The sequence below is a fragment of the Procambarus clarkii genome, chromosome 4 (genome assembly GCF_040958095.1).
Source record: "Procambarus clarkii isolate CNS0578487 chromosome 4, FALCON_Pclarkii_2.0, whole genome shotgun sequence".
NCBI lineage: Eukaryota > Metazoa > Arthropoda > Malacostraca > Decapoda > Cambaridae > Procambarus > Procambarus clarkii.
This window is the reverse complement of record NC_091153.1, coordinates 46,692,866-46,715,133: the sequence shown is the minus strand read 5'-3', so window position 1 is coordinate 46,715,133 and position 22,268 is coordinate 46,692,866. Positions and strand designations below refer to the sequence as shown.

Genomic DNA, 22,268 nt, shown 5'->3' with positions numbered 1-22,268 from the left:
ACAGGTACCTTACAGCACCGTACAGGTACCTTACAGCACCGTACAGGTACCTTACAGCACTGTACAGGTACCTTACAGGTACCGTACAGCACCGTACAGGTACCTTACAGCACCGTACAGGTACCTTACAGCACCGTACAGGTACCTTACAGCACCGTACAGTACCTTACAGCACCGTACAGGTACCTTACAATACTGTACAGCACTGTACAATACCGTACGGTGCTGTACATAGGGTTTGGGGTGCTGCTCGGACAAAGTGTCTCAGACTACATTATTTTATAAGTGTTGGAGCTGGGCGTCCTGTGCCCCGCTTGCTATTCAGTGGTTAAAACCCTTTTGAAAATGTTTGGCCCAATGGACTACTTAGGTCTAAGGCTTATTAATTCGGGCCCTCTGATTATCCCGCACATTTGATGGTGCTACATAGCCTTCCCGGTTTGGTGCCTTCTTTTGATAATTACTTATTTATTAATACGGGATACATAGCCTTCCCGGTTTGGTGCCTTCTTTTGATAATTACTTACTTATTAATACGGGATACATAGCCTTTCCGGTTTGGTGCCTTCTATTGATAATTACTTATAAATACGGAAGGATTGACATCTACGCGTACTATGAGCCTCTGTCGGAGCTGTCAGGCCGCATCGTTACACGGGCCGGAGGCTTCTTGTTTTTTGATACGAAAGAATACATTATTTACGTCATTTGCACGTCTTGGCGGCGGCACCGGGAGGGTGCACACACCTACGTGATCGTCCAGTCACTTCGACCCTGACATACTACTTCTCCACCACCGTTTACTTCCTCCTTGGGTGATCCTTTTGCACCGCTCTATGTAACTCACATCTATCGCAGGGATACTGGACGTACCTGATTGTATGGGAAATCTGTCCAACGAACATGTCAAACGACATGAAATTTCCGTCCGAGTATATACCGGTGGCTCCAAGTCCTCCAGAGGCCATGGTTATGCTGCCATCTACCGGAAGGTGACTCAAGACACGTCGGCTGCCGGATGAAGCCGATATAGAGTGGCAGAGTTGTGTGATACTGAGACACATGAAGAGATGTGTCGCATTTATTGATCTGTAAAGGCCCCTGAAGGCCATAAAGTACTTTCATCCAAGCTTAACCTGGTCTGCAGCATGTATAAATCTCATTGTTTATGCTGGGCAGAGGGTCGCAGAGGACGACCCTCGCTAAGGGACCGTTGCTGCGTCAGAGCTCGACCAGGACGGAGCGAGGGGGGGGGGACTATTAGGAGGAAACGCCAAGCCATTGCGACTATATAGCACTGGAAAGGGATCAGGATAACGATTAGGGATGGGACGGAGGGAAGGAATGATGCCCAACCACTTGGACGGTCGGGGATTGAACGCCGACCTGCACGAAGCAAGACCGACGCCGTACCGTCCATCCCAAATGGTTGGGCCAGGACAGAGCGAAACATCGTTGTTTCATCTGATGTGTGGGTTGGTCATCATTTTTACCACGTTGGATCTAAATCCCCCTTGATTATTTCACCCCAAATAACTCTCGATCTAATTTCCAATATTCTCTTATTGTAGATGTTTGGTGGGCATCATTAAGCCTCATGCCGCCGCCCTTTACATGGAAATACAATAAAAACGTAATCGTTTCAATAGATAATAATGTAAATAAAATGTAATATTTCGGGAAAAATCGACTTGTTAAGCAAGTGCAACCCCTGATACTTACAATTATACATTGTGCCTAGTTATTCGTATGCTGCTTATTATTATCATCATTGTGAAGTTGTGATATTGGTTTATTTCTGGATAAATTCCATTGAGGTTATACGGTTCGTAGGGTGAGGAGTAAGGGCGGGCCTCCCTCCATTGTTTTCATGACGTCCAACCATATTTAATTATCGGGGCCACCACTACCACCACCACTACTACCACCTCGACCCCCACCACCCCCACCATCACTACTACCCTCACCACCACTACCACCACCACTACCACACAGTGCTCACTATGAAACAAAGGTGACCCTTGCACCGGTGTCGGGGCTGGCGGCCCCTGGCAACACCTGTTCCACTTTTATCCAACTATGGTCGCGCGACGCCGGGAGCGGCCCCTCTCCCAGGACTATACTCACTGTACTGCTCATAGCTGTAGTGCTCCCTGCTATACTGAGCCTTTCTATACTCTTACTCTTTGCTATATATATATTGATGATGTTGCCAGGTGAAAATTGTAATACTGTGCGTCTTACTTGATAATTGGAGTTGTGCAGTGCCAGTTTCACCTGATACCGCAGCCAGTGGCACTTACCACCACGCTACTTCAAGTAAGTGGACTTAAGTCGCATACAATGGAGATTAAAAATCATTTTGCATTTCGGAAACTTGGCAGTACAGTATATAAATTTTGAACCCCCCTCATGCCCCTGCTGTGAGTGGTGGTGGATGTGTAGTACATGTTTGGGACCTTTATAACTGTTGATAGGGCAGTAAGGTAGTGCGACAGCCTCCTCAGGTTAACATAGGCCAAAGGCCAATTATCAAGCAAGATGAACATTAGTTCAATAGAAAAATCAACATAATTGCCCGAAACGCTGCACGTACTAGTGGCTTCACAAGAATGTAATTACTATGCTATGTATCCTCACAATCCCAATGAACATTCTTGTATATATATAAATAAATAAATTGATATCGATTTTATTCTGTAGTCTCATAGTATTCCATTTAAATATAATATTCAGTATTGTAGATGTTTTATGATGAAATGTTTGTGGATGGGTGTTTTATCATGTGCTAAAACATATTTACATAATGCTCTGCTACACGTTCTATGTTAATATGTGCTTTATTTTATGTATTTTTTGTTCTAACTTTCAGTGGCTGATAGTGATGCTGAAGAAGCAGTGATGCCGGAGAGTCTGCTGAAGAGAGAACATGTGCTGGCAGCCCTGACGGCTGATAGAGGACACACTGCTCACCTCAAGTCATGGTCAATGCGACAGTTCACTGAAGCAGGAGAAAACGCGACTGCGTTTGTGGCTTGTGTTATAGTTGAATTTTCCCAAAATGGCAAAATAGAAAAGACTAACTATATAGCCAAATTAAATCCACTTAGAGGAGAAACTTGGAGTGATTTCATGCATATGGCATTTCATAAGGAAAGTAAATTGTACCAGGAAATTGAGCCCATGTTGACGATGCTGTTGGAAAAGAGAGGACTTGATGCACTTAGAATTCCTCGATGTCTTTTCTCTAGCTTGGAGCCGGACCAAGAAGTAATAATTCTTGATGATCTAAGAGGCCAAGGCTTTCGAAAGTATGATCGTAGAAAGACAATGGACATAGCACACGCGACAGTAGTCTTGCAAGAGATGGCAAGATTTCATGCAGCCTCCATGTTGCAAGTTACACAGATTCCAGATTTTGAGGTCAAATATGATTTCCTATGCAAACACTGGTGCAATTACAAAGCCGATGCTGGGGACACTTACCGTGTGGTTATGAGTGATAATCTGGAGAACGTAAGAGTTTTGTTACAAACGGAGGAGGGCTATGAGAGAGCGGCGGATTGGGTAGAGAGACTTAAACCTCAAGTCCTCAGTATGTTTGAGGAGCAAACTGCCACAACTGCATCTTTTACTGTTATATGTCACCTTGACTTGGTCAACAATAATTTACTATTTAGGTAAGAGACAATTTCTTACACTTTGTAAAATAATGTATTGTTTTTTGTTTGGATGCATAAGTATTCACAAACATTATCCATAAAGTATAGTATAGAAAATGGCTATTATTTCTCTTAAACTTGGCTTTAAGTTGCCGAAGACAGGTTAGGGAGGATGTCTTGAAGATACCTGAAGGGCAGCAGCAGCAGGTTGTGGAACAATGTCACTGCTCTAGATAAGCAATTAGCAGCCTTCAAGTACAGTACAGGGATCTTCAAATAACTTGTCTTACTTAAGGTGTCTTGGACAAGCAATGTTTGAGGAGAATAAGGGCCAATCTGTATCTTTTGAGGTGTAAGCAATTAGAAAATAGTTGCAAGAAAAACAGAAATGTGTTATGTATGGAATAATGCATTGAATTATTCTGTTGTGCAATGTGTCAAGAGTAAAATAATATAAAAACATGAGAATATATACACTACTTCTCAAGTGTGTATAGATTGTTACAGGGGTATAATTATATATATACAGTAATTTCAGCAATTTACTTGACAAGAGTTTGGAAAAAAAATGGTTTGTTCCCATAAACTGGAAACATTAATTCTGTATTATACCGGCAGGTACAATGAGCGAGGCGAGCCTATAGATGTACGGATTTTGGACTTCCAAATGTGTTACATTGCGTCCCTAGCCACCGACCTGGCAGAGTTCTTCTATACTTGCCTCGGCGCCAGTGACAGAAAAACCCACCTAGATTGTTTGCTGAGCACCTATTATGCCTCGTTCAGCGAGGTGCTGGAAGCGAGTGGCACAGCTATGCCTTTTACCTACAAGGAACTACATGAAGAATACAAATGCAAGTTTCTCTTTGGAGTGCTTGCAGCCATATGGAAATTGCCATTCATCATCGCAGAAGGTGATGAGATCCCAGACATGGACAACTATGTTGATCAAGAAGCCTTCTGCCAAACTCAGCAGAGAAACATGCTGACAATGCTCAAGAAATACAAGAATTTTCACCTTCGTTTTCTGTCGATATTTGATGAAGTCTGTGACCTAACAGGACAGGTGTGAATATTTTTGTAATATACCAATGTGTGCCCATATTTTTTCCCCCTACACTTTTAAGGGGGGGGAGGGGGGGTGAGACCTGTATAATTTTAGTTGGAGAGAGAGTACAATCAGAATTGTTAGGTGGTAGTTCTCTTTTTGTGTTCAATGAGATCGAGAATCATTTTTTCTTTACTTTTATTTGCTATTTTAAGTTTGACAAGGCTTTAAATGCTGCCTTGTATCTAGCAATACACTTTGTTGCAGAAACTTGAGATGGGCAGCAGGCAAATCTTGCTAGGACTTGTCATGTGGTGATAAGTTTCTCAGACATTTTAGAAGTTAAAATCTTCAGTGGGCAGTTTATTAGAAGCACAATGCATCTTGTATTTGACAAGACTCATCATCTGTATCCTGTCAATATACTTCAGATGTCTTGATCTCTATGAAAAGTAAAGAGAGGGAAATTTATAATGTAAATACAAAGAAATTACAATGGTGTGATATATGTATGAAAATCATTTTGAGGCAATGGAAGTGATTCATGCCTGCATGCTGGTGAGCCCCAGACACGTGCCCTAACCGACTGCCATGATGGTACAAAAGCATACCAAACAGGAACTATTGAATTCACTGGAAGGTTTTTGGGTTTGCAGTTGACTCGATCACACACTGCCTATGGTAATGGTGTTCATCATACTCTTACGCCATTCGGATCGAATTTCTTTGTCATCCACGTGTAGTGGGCGTGAACAAAAATTTTCTTTGTGATTCGAATGGCATAAGAGTATGATGAACACCATTACCATAGGCAGTGTGTGGTCGAGTCAACTGCAAACCCAAAAACCTTCCAGTGAATTCAATAGTTCCTGTTTGGTCTGCTTTTGTACCATCATGGCAGAGTCGGTTAGTGCACGTGTCTGGGGCTCACCAGCATGCATCATTCCATTGCCTCAAAATGATTTTCATCATATAAAATGGAAGAAAAGAATATATAACTGTATAGTATATATTAAAACTACACTATATTAAATATTATAGTCTATTCCTTTCATGTACATTATGCCTCAGACCAAGTCCATTCCATCCAGTGCTGGACCCCAAAGACGCATTTCATCAGTTTTAACATCCTGTTCATTCTAAACAGGAATTCTCTCAAAAATAAATTACGTATTAGCATACTGTGTTTTTAAGCATTGGTTAGGCTAGGTGTTCAGGTTCTGTTGGCAATTATTTGTACTACTGGTACATGGTTAAAGCATTTACAGCATTGTGGTTCGAACAAAAGTCATCAGCGAAATACTTGTCCGAGAAGAACATAAGAACATAAGAACATAAGAACAAAGGTAACTGCAGAAGGCCTATTGGCCCATACGAGGCAGCTCCTATTCTATAACCACCCAATCCCACTCATATACTTGTCCAACCCGTGCTTGAAACAATCGAGGGACCCCACCTCCACAATGTTACGCGGCAATTGGTTCCACAAATCAACAACTTTCGCCCTCCTGGGCTAAGGTATGCTGAACTCTGTAGTTACTATATGAGTACTGGAACACTTGATGATATATTGGACTTGTATCCAAAATTGACCATGTAATGTATCAATCATACAATGTATGTATGTACAATGTATGTATGTGATGTAACTATATAACCTGAGCTTGTAAAAGCACCTTCATCACCTTCAGTGATTAAGTGCTTAATTGCACACTAGTTTCTTTATCAGCTACCTCACCCTGTCAGGGTAAATGAGACAAATGTATGTGAATGCATGTATGTGTGTATATATGTATGTGTATGTGTGTGTGTGTATGTATATGTATGGGTATAAAGCAAATATGGAAGCTGATCAGAATTACATTTCACCTTTGTGAATGTACATTAATGACACTATGTAAAAGACACATCTAATACTTTATGTAGGGCGTACGTAAATCTGTGTATCTTTGTATTTACGTATGTAGGTTAGCTTAGCATTTTAAAAGCACCGAATCACCTTCTGTGGTTGAGTGTTCAATAAACCCTTGAACTGTATGTTTAACACTTCTCTAACCCTGTCCATGGAGGACAGAAGAAAATGTATATATGCTGGTTAGCATTGTAAATGTGTGGCCACGTCTGTGGTAGAAAATAATAAAAAAAAAAAAAAAAAAAAAAAAATAAAAAAAAAAAAAAAAAAAAAAAAAAAACTGAACCAGTATTTACCCAAGTCTTTCCTAAATCTAAACTTATCCAATTTATATCCATTGTTTCGTGTTCTGTCCTGTGTTGATACTTTTAATACCCTATTAATATCCCCCCGGTTATGTCCATTCATCCACTTGTAAACCTCTATCATGTCACCCCTAACTCTTCGCCTTTCCAGTGAATGCAACTTAAGCTTTGTTAATCTTTCTTCATATGAAAGATTTCTAATTTGGGGAATTAACTTAGTCATCCTACGCTGGACACGTTCAAGTGAATTTATATCCATTCTATAATATGGCGACCAAAACTGAACTGCATAATCTAAATGGGGCCTAACTAGAGCAAGATATAGCTTGAGAACCACACCAGGTGTCTTGTTACTAACGCTGCGATTAATAAATCCAAGTGTCCGATTTGCCTTATTACGAACATTTATGCATTGATCCTTTTGTTTTAAATTCTTACTAATCATAACTCCCAGATCCCTTTCGCAATCCGACTTCGCAATCACAACACCATCTAGCTCGTATCTTGTAACTCTATCATCATTACCTAACCTCAGAACTTTACATTTATCAGCATTAAACTGCATCTGCCAATCCTTTGACCATTTCAAAACCCTATCTAGATCAACTTGAAGTGATAGTGAGTCCTCCTCCGAATTAATTTCCCTACCGATTTTCGTATCATCGGCAAATTTGCAAATGTTGCTACTCAAACCTGAATCTAAATCATTTATATATATTATAAACAACAGAGGTCCCAGGACAGAGCCTTGAGGCACTCCACTTACAACATTTTCCCACTCTGACTTGATTCCATTTATACTAACTCTGTTTCCTTTGGTATAGCCATGCCCTAATCCAGTTTAATATAGCACCCCCAATACCATGAGACTCTATTTTTTTAATCAGTCTTTCATGTGGCACTGTATCAAAAGCTTTGCTAAAGTCAAGGTATACAACATCACAATCCTTACCACTATCAACTGCCTCAACAATGCTAGAATAAAAAGATAACAAATTTGTTAAACATGAACGGCCATTTATAAAACCATGTTGCGACTCAATTATTAATTTATGTTTTTCAAGATGAAGACGAATTTTATTTGCTATTATAGATTCGAGTAACTTTCCCACAATAGACGTTAGGCTAATTGGTCGATAGTTAGACGCAAGTGATCTATCTCCTTTCTTAAAAACTGGTATCACATTAGCAACTTTCCAAAACTCTGGCACTCTGCCTGACTCTATTGATTTATTAAATATGGTTGACAGTGGGTCACAAAGCTCCTCTTTGCATTCTTTAAGCACCCTAGCAAACACTTCATCCGGCCCTGGGGATTTGTTTGGTTTGAGTTTTACTATTTGTTTAAGAACATCCTCCCTGGTAACTGCTAAACTCGTCAACCTGTCCTCGTCCCCACCCACATAGACTTGTTCGGCTGAAGGCATATTGTTAAGTTCCTCTTTAGTAAATACAGATACAAAATATTTATTAAAAATACTACTCATCTCTTCATCACTATCTGTTATTTGACCTGTCTCAGTTTTTAATGGACCTATCCTTTCCCTAGTCTTAGTACGATATAACTGAAAAAACCCTTTAGGATTTGTCTTTGCTTGCCCTGCGATGCGAACTTCATAGTTTCTTTTTGCTTTCCTTAGCTCTTTTTTAACATTTCTAACCAGTTGTACGAATTCCTGTTCTAAAGTGACCTCCCCATTTTTAATCCTTTTGTACCAAGCTCTCTTTTTACCTATAAGGTTCTTCAAATTCTTTGTTATCCACTTTGGGTCATTAGTATACGATCTATTCAATTTGTATGGTATACTACGTTCCTGTGCTTTGTTTAGAATATTCTTAAATAAGTTATATATTGAATCCACATCGAAATCCCCATTTAAGTCACCTATCGCTGGGTTCATGTCTCGCTCCAAGACCGGCCCACACCCCATACCCAAGCCTTTCCAATCAATTTGACCCAAAAAATTTCTTAGGCTATTAAAATCAGCTTTTCGAAAATCTGGCACTTTAACAGAATTTTCTCCTACTGGTCTATTCCATTCTATGCTAAATCTGATTTCTTTGTGATCACTGCTCCCTAGCTCACTCCCTATTTCGATGTCATTAATTTGCGTTTCCCTGTTAGTTAACACTATATCTAAAATATTATTTTCCCGTGTTGGTTCCTTAATGTGTTGCGTAAGAAAGCAATCGTCAATTAATTCTAGAAAATCTTCTGCTTCACTATTCCCTGTTTTGTTCAACCAGTTTATTCCGCTAAAATTAAAGTCACCCATGACATAAATACTGTTAGATCTAGATGCCCTAGATATTTCATCCCATAGATGCTTTGCTTCCATTCTGTCTAAATTTGGTGGCCTATATATTACTCCTATTATAATATTATTAGCTTTTTCGTTTAATTCAATCCAAATAGTTTCTGTGTGTGGCTCTGTTTTGATTCCCTCTTTGAGACTACATTTCAAATTGTCCCTAACATATATGGCTACTCCACCTCCTCGTCTAATATATCTATCTGTGTGAAATAGTTTAAATCCATATATTTGATATTCAGCTAATAGTTCTCTATTTTCTACATTCATCCACGTTTCGGTAAGTGCAATAATATCTATTTTTTCTGTGCAGACAAGAGCATTTAATTCGTTAATTTTATTTCTTAGACTTCTACTGTTAGTGTAATATACCCTAAGTGAATTGTTATTTTGCGGACCTTCTCTTTCCCTGATCGTTTTGCCAATTCCTTTCTCCCACAAACACATACTTTTATTACCTCCTTCCTCCAAATCAATTCCCATACCTCTATCTACTAACAGTTTAAACCCAAACAAACACCTCTAACCACTTCTTCTAGCGAGTTCGCAACAGCAACAACCCCAGCTCTCGATAGATGCACCCCATCACGAGCATACATTTCATTTCTTCCATAGAAGTGTTCCCAGTTGTCTATGAAAGATATTGCATTTGATTTGCAATATCTTTCCAGCCGGCAATTGACACCAAGTGCCCTCGATATCCATTCATTTCCCACTCCCTTTCTTGGAAGAATGCCACATATGATCGGGATTCCTCCCTTGCTCCTAACTAACTCTATGGCTGTTTTATACCTCTGAATCAGTTCCTCACTCCTGACTCGACCAACATCATTTCCTCCCACGCTAATGCAAATAATGGGATTGTTCCCATTACCAGCCATAATATCATTCATGTTGTTTATAATATCACCAATGCCAGCTCCGGGATAGCAAACCCTTAACCTGTTCCCCCTATCTCTAGCACAAAACGTTCTATCCAAATACCTTATCTGGGAATCTCCCACAACTAATGTTTGCTTAGGTACTTCCTTTACTTTCTGAGGGGCCTGCGCTTCCTTTCTCTTCGTTGCTTTCCCTTTTGCGCGATCCACAGTCTCTCCACAGCACTCGTCCTCCAAAACGTCAAATGAATTTGAAGTTGCTATGGCGTTTGAAGGCGGCTTTATCAAAGTCTTCTTAAGGCCCCTGTCTTTCGCAACTCTCCAAGACGAGGTCCCTTTACTGCTGGTCTCCTCCTTCGTTACTTCTCGTTGTTTTTTAAGCTGACGCACCTCCTCCCGCAGAGAGTCCAACTCTGTCCTCAGGGCTCCCACTAGAGTCACCAGGTCCTTCACTACAACTTCCATATTGCTATGATAATATAACAACACTCAGGAGCTCCGGTTAACACAACCTCTCACTGTGACTTCACCTGACCGACGAACGTCCGAAGTGTCCGAACGTCTTCAGTCGAGTCGTGTGTTAGCAGTTTTTCATTCATAAACACGGGGGTTTGGCAGATGTATGGGAATGGACTTTGGCCCTTGTTTAGGAGGCAGCCTGTCCTGAAACAACGGCCAAAGACATTCCATGCAGCCGCCAAACCCGCTGTTTATGAATGGAAACCGTTTACACACAACTGATGACGTTCAGACAATTCTCAAATAAGTGCTTCGCTGATGACTTTTGTTTAAACCACAATGCTGTAAATGCTTTAACCATGTACCAGTAGTACAAATAATTGCCAACAGAATCTGAACACCTAGCCTAACCAATGCTTAAAAATACAGTATGCTAATACGTAATTTATATTCGAGAGAATTCCTGTTTAGAATGAACAGGATGTTAAAACTGATGAATGCGTCTTTGGGGTCCAGCACTGGATGGAATGGACTTGGTCTGAGGATGGGTTGACATACCCTGTAAGAGCTAGCACGAGCTCTGGCCAATGTTGAGGTAGGCAATAACGCCGACAACTTGCAAGAAGGTCAGCACCAGAATTCTTTTCCACTTCCATAAAACTGGCAGAAAAAAAATAATTATAAAGGAATAACAGCTTAATAACTTTTTTCTTTGCCAATTAAAGAAGATTTTATGGAAGATCTGACATTTTAGACAAATTAATATTTTTTGTAACATAACTAGGTAACTAAGTGAAACCAGCTCCATCAAATTTGGCTAGGACAGATAACTAGGTAACTAAGTGAAACCAGCTCCATCAAATTTGGCTAGGACAGTCTTATAATAATAGTAATAACTGACATTAAACAACAGAATAACATGGTAGTGTGAAATTGTCTACCCAGACACACTCACCTGATCACAAACACTCGACTGTAGTTGTACACCAAGTCGCACTCCAGCAGACGCTTTAGTCCTGCAACTACAAGTCTCGTCCTGAAGTCTGTGTCCACACTGCTCACCTCCAGTGCTGTTGAAGCAAGAATAAAAATAAATAAACCTGTCCATTACTTTGTGATTTCATAACCATTCTACTTGATACACAAACCTTCACCTGACTCATGCTTCTGCACACACACCCAACCACTTGGACTGGTATAGACCGACTGCCTCATTTCTTGCACATCAACATGCAATCCCAAACTGTTCAAGTGGTCAAGCACCATCCTTTACTCCATTCTCTTATGCAAAGGATGATACAGTCCTTGTTTGACACTACGACTTTCATGAGAGTAGACAATATAGAAGACCCTACAATCTCATGTAAATAATGTCTTCCAATGACAGACATTTATGATTAAGATAACTTTCAGCTCCTGCACTGGGGAAGACATGAAATTATAATGGAAACCACAAAATAGCCAAATAACACTATACAACAACAAAAAATATAAAGGATCTGGGAGTAATTAAAGTAGACAATAAAGTAGCTATCATGACTACAATTAAAACAGGTTGGAAAACGAGCACCTTTCAGCAGACACCAGTGCTCTCTAGGGCTGAGAATAGGGCTGGGCTAGGGATGAGAAACAGCCCCCCACTGAAAGACACAGGTGCAATAGGTACACACACAACTATCAACAAGAAAAGCCCAACACTTTTCAACACACACTGCACATAACTCGCTGGCTTCTCATGGTACTCAAAAGAATTTGATGAACACCCCAAAGGATATATGATCAACCAGGCCAGATGGCTGCCACATCCAACAGCCAGGTTGACCAGGAGACCTGGTTAGAACTGGGCCGCTGGAACGTTAATTCTTGGAATCGCCACAAGGTACCCTAAATCTTAGTCATCATATACCTTCCAAGCGCTATATAGTCATAATTGCTTTGTGCTTCTTTTAATTACCTAATGTAATTACCTAATGTTGTTTCTTCACCAAACTCATCCTTCAAACAATGTTCTTATGGTGGACACCTGGCCCAACCTCATGGACAACCAGAAGTTGGTAACCACAACACAAGGCATTCACTCTTTAACAGCCTCATTCCGACAGCTGTGCAATTCTCGAACACATCACTCCAGCATTCATTCATTCCTTGGCTGACTTGCATTTGTAAAATGTTCTCTCAACATGCAGACATGTATGAATCAAGTCAACAAACCATATGAAGGCTCCGGCACACAGCTGACCCCTGATTCATCCCATACATAACAAATTTAACAACAAACCAGTTTTATTCCTAATGAAACACTAATACCATAAAATTATAAATTTCTACAGTCAAGCTTCAGAAGAGCTGATGTTAAAATAACAGTGTTTAAATATGGACATCACTTCCCTTGTTAATGCCTAGTCTTAACTTGAAAAGATAAAGCAACCAAAGAGATGGAGCAATAAACTGAAGATGATTGAGGGAAGGCATTGGGAATATAGATACTATACAGATTAATAAAATATACTGTATATATCATACTGAATACCAAAACATACCTGCCTCATCTTCCAATAATGTGTGAAATAGGTCTAATACTGCTGGGGATAATATCAGTACCACTTTCACTTTGGAGGAGGTCGACATTGTCTGCAGCAGCCACTGGCTCGGGTCGGCTATCATTTCCATACCATTTCCTTCCAAGACATCATATACCTGTAATATTAATAAAATTATTAACCAAAGACAATACTAGTAGTAATATAAACACCATCTTCAATTGCAAGTAGGCCACGTGAAGATTATCTACTGTGATGGTCTAAGCCTAATCACTTTTCTTCCTATTAATGAGCAACATCATATAAATATTTAACTTTTCTTATAAAATTTGGTGTGGTATTATGACTTTTTGCTGCTAGGATAATTAATGTTGCACTCTACCTAGCTTTTAAGCTTCCAGTTACTTGTAACATTTAAGTTCCTTCACCTGACACTGGAGACGTGCTCTCAGCTGTGTAACGAAGTCTGAACCATCGTGTGTGGAAGGTGTCGAGTCCCTGGCTCGTAACACAAGCACTTGTGGCTTATTCTCTGCCCCACCCCTCACAACAACTCCAATACCTGTCGGGAAATGATTTTATTCACAAGGTTAATTGATACTGTTGGCTATTTTATAGCATTCGTATATAATTTACATTCATATATCTTTTACTATCATAACAAAAGTTCAATAGCATAAATAACTATTTTTTTTTAGTTTTAAACACTATTAGAATACATAGTAAGATGCTAAATACTGTACCTATATCTAGAAAATAGACAGTGTCTAAAGTAGGAAGTAGGAAGCCTGGGTTAGCTTGCCCAACGCTCCACGATTACACATGGGGAAATGCGCCACTCAGAATTAACTCTCCACTACCACCTTTTAAAACCATCAGCATCTATCTTGAGGTTATCTAGAGATGATTATGGGGCTTAGCATCCCCGCGGTCCAGTCCTCGACCATGCCTCCTTTTTGTTACAACCCCCAGGAAGCAGCCCATAGCAGCTGTCTAACTGCTCTTCAATAATAACAGGCTAATAACTACCATTTCAACCACTTCCTACTGGATGAGTAACAAAGACATTAGAAAATATTTGCCAAGCCAAGAAGCCCATATAGCACTGTGCATTTTATAGAATATTCAAGTTCCTAGATATCAATCAAGTTGCCAAAACAACAGCATAAAGATACAAGATGAGTGATGTCAAAGGAATTGGATCCACACAGAATGTTATCCAAGGACATCAAACTTTAAGGAACAGTGAGAAAGCAAAATATCTGATCACCCTGAAAATCTCAACATTTTGCAAGGAGGTGCTCCACTGTTAGCAGAACAGTACAGTTCTTTATACTGCTGGATTGGGGCGAGGTGCATCATAGGAAAATTAAAATTATATCACCACAAATATAAATTGTTTACTTTGAAGATCAATGGGGTCCAGCACCAAAATCCATTATGTGTTTCCAATCTTATATTTGACACAACATACAAGGTGTTGTGTCTGACACTGTGGTATATGACAGCAGCAGGCCCACCATGGTGCATTCAACACCACTATACACCAGCAGTGCTGCCAGTGTGTTGTGTCTATCTCCAGAGATAAATATGAGTTTCAACACCCGCCATTATACACCAGAAATGTAAATGGTAAATGGCCACTTCAAACCTGGCCAAATATCCTTATAAACTAACAGAGAAGCATTTTCCACACTCACCTACAGAAGCAGAATGCCAGCATCGTCTCTTGTAAACAACAGAGGTGACACCCGCCATCACCACTGCTGCCACCACAACCACCACCGTCACCAGCGGCATCACCACCACCATTCCCTCCAGTGCGTTCTCACTGCAACAGTTATTTCACTTCAATAATATGTCAACAGTTTACCAAGTTTAGTGCAATTACAATTATATATTGATTTCTTACCTCAACAGCCACATGAGCAGAAACCACAGCAGAAATTAACTGTATTTTCATTGACAAGATACAACATACAGCATAGCAAATTCATTACAGAACTGGAATTTGTGTACTAGTGTGTGTATTGGAACTTATTGATTTACACTCTGGTTACACTTTTAGCGTATGTGTACAGGACAAAACTGTTTTTTGTTTGATTTGCAAGGCTTGAATTATTGCTATGATTCTGACTCTGAAATTGGAGGCAATAGTTGGTAAAACTGCACTATTTCAGTATTATTTCTAACGATGACCACAATGACACCAAATTTGAATCATTGCTATATTTCTCAACTTGACATTTTTAATACCTTATGTGTATTTTGTTTCCATGCTTTTCATTCAATTGGACACTGTCGTATCACCTCTCATTCTTAGCCTCTCGAGAGTGTAACCTGAATGCTCTTATCTTTGTAAAGAAGAGTCCCGATGCTGGGCAAAATCTTAAGACATCCTTGTCTAGATGATTTATCTCCATTCCATAAATAGTGGCCAAAAGTGCAAACTACAAAAGCAAATGCTTTCCAGATCAATGGAAATTTGTAATATGAAAGTCTGTATTTCTATTTATATTGCAATACATTATTTGCAAAACTACATCAAATAAAAACATTGCATTTACTTTACTGTATTATGTAGACTCGGATAGCTAGAGAATAAACTAACATGTACCTTACATAACATGTAAATAATAACATGCTACTATTTAACATGTCATTCATTGAGCTAATTTTGAGTTCTAATTTTTTTTCCCAAGCTAAAACTTGATATATTTGATGAGTAAATGTTCCAGGACAGACCCCTGGAACATAGTGGGTCTGTCCTGGAACAATGGACCCCTGGAACACAGTGTAGTGGGATACACTACACATTTCTAGTGTAACCCACAGTTACAGATATATATGTTCAACCCTGGGTTATATCTGTAAAATGGTTGGACATTCAAATTTGGATACTTGGTCTAACTATACAGCCTTCCACACATGAGCTTGTGTGACCGACACTTCTACACACTGGTATTATTTGACAGATCTAAGCACCATTTTTGGAGGTAGCAGCGTGACACTGGCTGTTAGATTTGCACCTTCACTCACCGTATTGGATGAGCAAGTTCAGTTGGGTTGATGATACTTGGATGACATCCATTCGGAGCTTGAATAAGATTCACTCCAGCCAGCAGCGTGCAATTATAGCCATTGGGGCGGAGCTGCCATACGAGAAATGAACACCTTAGATAAATTCACTCTTGCAAAGGTGAAAGTTTCAGAATGAATAATGACATTTTAGAGGATAAGTGTGAACTAAAGACACATGTTCAGGCAGTACTCACATGAAAGTAGTAACATTTGTTAGCAAGGAACTGCTCTTGAAGCTCCAAAAATGTGCTGTTCCCAATATCTGTCTTAATCGTCTCTTTACACTGCTGAAGATTGAATTCATCTTCAGAGCGGCACTGTAGTATAGTCACATCCCAAGATCGTACTCGGGAGTCTGATCTCAGAGCAAGTTTCAAACCTGTGACGCTGAAAGTTAATTATTACATCAGTTTTAGTTCAAGAATATTCCTGTAATCATAATAAGAAAAAGGTTTTAATTGTAGAAATATGCACAGACACAACTTGTATAATACATTTAAATTTGCATTGTTCTAAATCACTGTTAAATGAAAGGGACTGCTCCTTAATGTAAGCTGGTTGAACAGAGCTCATATTGATTAAGTTATAATTAATTCTTCTTCTATACCCAAAGTAAATATACTGTAATGGGATTATTTACATTTATTTGCACTTATTATTAATAAGTTTACACACCTGTAATTTATGAACTAATATTCTTTCCAGAGTATGCTAACCCCCCTAATGTCCTAGAGTATTGTGTCCGTCAATGTCCAAGTGTGTATTGTAACAGCTAATGTCCTAGAGTATTGTGACCATCAATGTCCTAGAGTATTGTGTCCGTCAATGTCCAAGTGTGTACTGTAACAGCTAATGTCCTAGAGTATTGTGACCATCAATGTCCTAGAGTATTGTGACCGTCAATGTCCAAGTGTGTATTGTAACAGCTAATGTCCTAGAGTATTGTGACCGTCAATGTCCAAGTGTGAATTGTAACAGCTAGTGTCCTAGAGTATTGTGACCATCAATGTCCAAGTGTGTATTGTAACAGCTAATGTCCAAGTGCACAACGTAACCCCTAATGTCCTAGTGTGAATCTTAATCATTATCCTAGTGTGTACAAATGTCCAAGTGTATATCATGTGCTTCAACATGTCAAACTGACTTTTAATAAACTCAAAGAAGATATTTAATTCTTACTAACAAATATACAGTACTCGAATGAGCTGTAAAGAGGCCTGGTCTGGGAATTACCTGCAAGGGATGGGCTTGCTTCTCCAGCATCTTAATTAGCCTACCTATACACAACTTTCTGCTAATTTTATTCAACGGGTATTGATAAACCTTATAAAAATATAAGTTATCTTCTTGGTAGACTCCCATTTTCTTTTGCCAGACTTTGTGGCAAAATCAGGTCGGCAACTATGAATCTTATCGTTAAGCAATGGTTAAACTTTCATCACACTCGGGTAAAGTTCAGGCCTAAAAAGACTCATACGCGTAAATTTCCTTAGAATTGTTGCCACAGAATGCCAGCATAACCTAACTACTTTAATTAGTAAAGATAAAAAATTAAAATATTAAGACTACTCAATAGATCACTCGACAGAGCTACTGCATCCTCACACACAAGAGATCCACGATTTCCAAATCAATCATAAAGCAAATCTAAATGAACCATTCAGTTTCCTATTATCAGTTAATGATGCAGTAATGCAAAATATGACAAAAATATAGGGAATACAATGCTACATTTCTAAATTTCAAACAAGCATACCAACTGCTCAAGGTGAGATTGGAACCAGTGCAACACTTACTCAAATAAATCGAAGAAGACTTCTACCGAGATGTGGTCATCGTGTCCCAGGACCTGCTTGGACAAGGTGTGTCTGACCTCCAGCACCTGACACCCTGCTACTGCACACAAGAAACCCGAGACCTGAAATACAACAGCAACCAAGTAATAAAAATCAGGAGGAAAGACAAACAGAACACTCACATATCCACACATCCTCACCAACCCAACTCCAAACCCCATACACAAATCAGGATGGAACACAGTGAATGGAAACTATCTTTCTGTGGTACAGTAATTAGAAAAAGACCACTAGTTAATATAATACCAAACCTACACAGAGAAATCACATTAACGTAATGTATCAAAGAACAAATCCACAGGAGCCTTGATGAGGGTTCGAACCTATGCACCAAGTGTTCCCAGATGCGCCGTAGTCAACTGTCCCACGACACGGTCAAGTGTCGTGTCGTGGTACAGTTGACTAGAGTGCGTCTGAGAACACTCGGTGCAGAGGTTCGAACATTGATCAAGGCTCCTGTGGATTTGTACTAAAGCAAACTTCGGAGGTACATATAAATAGGATAAGATCAGAAGCATACTCTATGCTGACAAGTCAGATTGTCATTCAGGATGGTAAATAAGGAGGCCTTCAGACCACTGTACACCACCTACACGACTCCACGCCTACAGTGGACCCCACCTCAAAAAGCACACAAGAAAAATTATGAAGTTACAGAGGTTTCCACCATGATTTTGCCCAGAATTACATAAATGGGGGTATAAAGAATGATAGAGCTAACATTACTAGAAAATAGGAGAGTGACAGAGGAGACATGATAGACATAATTAAGATGGATTACAGACTACCTCCTTCAATTTGAATGTTCCAACTTCTTTATTATCTTTGCAGCTCAAAAGTCTTGCCTTCCATGTCTTGTTTTCTGAAATATAAAACATGTCTAATTATACACTTATTTAAATGATGATAATGCTGTTATTAATACTAGAAATTATACTAAAAAATATATACATATTAATGATAACAGTAATAATAATATCTAGTGAAACATTTCCCACTTAATGAGTCAAGCAAGTAATATAAAACACAATTTTAGCTTGCTAAATACAGTACTGGACTAGAATTTTACCATACTGCATGTTTTCTTTGCAAGGGCATTATTGCTGTTGGTTTGACCATAGAAGCAAGACACATAACAGACCTAAGGAACATCTCGGCTCCTCCAGTAGGTGCAACCTGTACCAGAAGCCAGAGGTGAAGGTACTGTTGTTCTCTGTGATGCTGATCTCCTTCACGCAAGACTTCCCTGAAACACAGATACTGGTGTTCCAAATGGCATCAAATTACGGCCCTAATACCAGCCGCTTCTCAGGAATTGACAGTCATAAAATATGAAGACGTTAACCCCTAAAAGAATCTGAGAAACCTAGGCTCCAAACTTTCTTAGCGTCAAGATGTCAAATATTGGAATATTGAGACAATGTTAACATATGAAGGTTCTAAGGTGGCTTTCAGTTGACAACACAATATGCCATATAAAGAAAACAAATATTAACTAATGCACCCATAGTTTTATTACCAGGTACTAAAAAAATATATATTTATCTCATGATCCTGTTGTCAGGAAGTGTGGAAATGAGATCGGCATCCTTGTGGCACTCAACAGGAAGTTCACACAATATTAGAATTTTATCATTTTTACTGTAGCTTCTTATCTGATCCAGTACTCGGCACAGGAAGATTCAATATCAACAGTCTTGATATTGAGCTGTAAGATTTTATATTATGAAATAAAAACAAGCAGAAATTGTTAAAAATTGAAGCCCGAGATGGAAACAAACACTTAATTTAGCTCGCTGTCTACCACAGTGGCTTCGATCCTGGCCTCCCACCACAGTAACTTCTGACCCGGCCTCCCACCACAGTAACTTCTGACCCTGCTCCCCAAGGTCTATAATGTGTATCAGGAATGTATCTCTCTCTCCTGAACATCTGGTTTACTCCTCTCTAAACACCTTCCTCCACTTTTCAAAAAAACAAAATTCATCGAGCAATACCCACCATACATAATACATGTACAGTACTTACGTTTCTTGGGCTGCTGTGTAACACTAGATGCATCGAGAGCCCACAAGAGTGAGAGGTACAGCAGCCACCTTGCTGACATTGAGCAACTTTCCAAAGTGTCTGAGGGAAAATTAAGCAATGTATCACACTGAGAAGCCAAATTGCAGCTACTTGTTCTATCTCAAAATTTTAATATTTGAAGGCCTATTTGTTGTATTTAATTAGCACAAAACAAAATGTAGCATATTATGCTGCTTTGGATGGAATTCTATGGAAGCTATCTTATTTCATTAAGCACTTGGGTAATTCTAGTCATATTCCTCAAAAATATACAAATATATATATATAAATATTCCACCACTTTAATGTCTTTGGAGTAATGAGATGTTATTGAGCCAACATATTTATCAACAGTGATATTATTTGTATCATATAAATCATTCTCATTATCTTACCTAATGTGTGGAGCGAGGGAGCACGAGTGCTGCTTGGAGAGCAGCTGAAGCAGCACTGAGATAATGTGACGCACCACCAAATAAGGACTTGGCACTACGTCATTTGGATGACATTTAAATTTATAGTGTATACTTCCAGGAGTGTGTGTAATAATGTTTGTATGCATTGTAACACTGGAGGGAAATGTTGCCATTGTAACATTTGCCACAAACACTGCAGCTACCACTGTAACCTTTATGATAACAAAGTACTGTTGTTATTGTACAACTATGGTAACACTCACTGTAATGGTTGCTTTAACTTTTATGTAACTCTTTAGACTGCAATAATTGCACTGATATAACCCCAAATAACTGGAAGAGTCTGCCCTTGCAGCAGAAAATGCTCATCCAGTTAACAGGGGGGAGGAGGGGGAGAAATGACCAAGATGTTAAAAATATCTTTACAATTCTTACAAACCAGATGGAAGATAAGGTTACTTATAAACAATTTAAGATCCAACTCTCAGAATTAATTAAGGGAAAATATATAAAATATCAGGAGAATAATTTACAGTAACTTTACTCACTGATGCAAATTAATCAATCTCTAAGCTAGTGACATGCTATCCTTAAGAGGCATCGTAATAGACTACTAATTGTACAGGGAACTCAGACAATTACCTTTATCAACTGCTTCCTCAGCCCAGTCAATTTTGTAGGCTCCGTGGTAGACCACCCCGCCCTCCCATCCCCTCTCAAGATCCAACCCATTCTCCTGTTCAGATAGTTTTCGTAACAATGTGCACCGTAGTACAAAGATTGCCATTCTAAGCAATTAAATAGTAGAACTTTGTACTATTCACTTTATAGTTAGAAAAAATGAAGCTAAAAAAGAAACTTAAATAGTCCTAGGCCTAGTATAGCACACATATGTACTATATTAAGCCTCAGATATCGCGTATTAGGCCTAGGAAGGTTAGGTTAGGTTAGTTTGTATTCGCAACATAAGTAGAAAATAGTTTTCCGGTTTGTACAACTCAATGGTGCCGATTTCTACTCTCTAATTTCATTGTACGTCGTCATATATACTATGGTCCTCATCGTTACTATAAGTACTACCACAACAGGAGGATGGGCTGCAAGATCACACTAACTGTCTTTTGTCTCATATGCTTCAAGGAAGTATGGGCTCCACCCACTCTCCTGCTATAGAAAACTCCACCCCTCTCTAGGCATATATCCAATCAATCTGAACTAAGCATAGCCCCTGGCCTATATGGATCTTGGCATATTACAGCATTCAAAAGTTTGCCTAACATACTATACTTGTGTAAAAATATATCACAGACAATGGTGTGAGGTGTAGTGGTGAGGGATTAATAGAAACAGTTACCAATTTACATTCTGTCACCAACTACTGGTAGGGTTTACCAGTTCCAGATTTTGTCACCAACTCCTGGGGCTAAATTCACGAAGCGGTTACGCAAGCACTTGCGAACCTGTACATCTTTCTCAATCTTTAGCCACTTTGTTAACAATTATTACAGTTAATGAGCTCCAAAGCACCAGGAGGCTGTTTATAACGATAACAACAGTTGATTGGCAAGTTTTCATGCTTGTAAACTGTTTAATAAATGTAACCAAAGCCGTCAAAGATTGAGGAAAGATGTAAACGTTCGTAAGTACTTGAGTAACTGCTTTGTGAAACTGGCCCCGGGTAGGGTTTACCAATTTCAAGTGGGGTTTTTTGAAGGTCAGAGGTCCAGGT

At 39.3% G+C, this 22,268-nt stretch overlaps 2 protein-coding genes and 1 long non-coding RNA gene across 6 annotated transcripts in view; 2 read left to right on the top strand and 1 right to left on the bottom strand.

Moving 5' to 3' along the window:
• Positions 1-5,755, top strand: part of LOC123749556 (uncharacterized) — a 16,749-nt gene extending 10,994 nt beyond the window's left edge. The window contains exons 1-3 of one of the 3 annotated variants that reach the window (XM_045731661.2): positions 2,029-2,319; positions 2,873-3,680; positions 4,281-5,755. In XM_045731661.2, the coding sequence (XP_045587617.1) occupies position 2,319; positions 2,873-3,680; positions 4,281-4,734 (1,263 nt within the window). In that variant the 5' untranslated portion in view covers positions 2,029-2,318 and the 3' untranslated portion in view covers positions 4,735-5,755. Of the gene's footprint in view, positions 1-2,028; positions 2,320-2,362; positions 2,615-2,872; positions 3,681-4,280 lie in introns of those variants that run through there. The other 2 variants (XM_069334393.1, XM_045731655.2) reach the window with 2 other exon arrangements.
• LOC123749534 (uncharacterized) lies at positions 4,892-22,268 on the bottom strand. Of its 2 annotated transcripts, XM_045731639.2 has the most exons (13): positions 20,519-22,268; positions 20,085-20,183; positions 19,198-19,302; positions 18,845-18,918; positions 17,997-18,118; positions 16,395-16,587; positions 16,159-16,271; positions 14,820-14,950; positions 13,548-13,681; positions 13,120-13,276; positions 11,535-11,649; positions 11,138-11,239; positions 4,892-5,153 (listed from the first exon to the last, which is right to left on the bottom strand). In XM_045731639.2, the coding sequence occupies exons 2-13, from the start codon at positions 20,161-20,163 to the stop codon at positions 5,138-5,140; spliced, it is 1,341 nt and encodes a 446-aa protein (XP_045587595.2). In that variant the 5' UTR covers positions 20,164-20,183; positions 20,519-22,268; the 3' UTR covers positions 4,892-5,137. The 2 variants fall into 2 exon arrangements, with proteins under 2 accessions (XP_045587595.2, XP_045587602.2); XM_045731646.2 differs by lacking the exon at positions 11,138-11,239.
• On the top strand, positions 10,196-11,689 carry LOC138370317 (uncharacterized). Its single transcript, XR_011230076.1, has 2 exons — positions 10,196-11,363; positions 11,414-11,689. It is a non-coding gene; the product is annotated as an uncharacterized lncRNA (long non-coding RNA).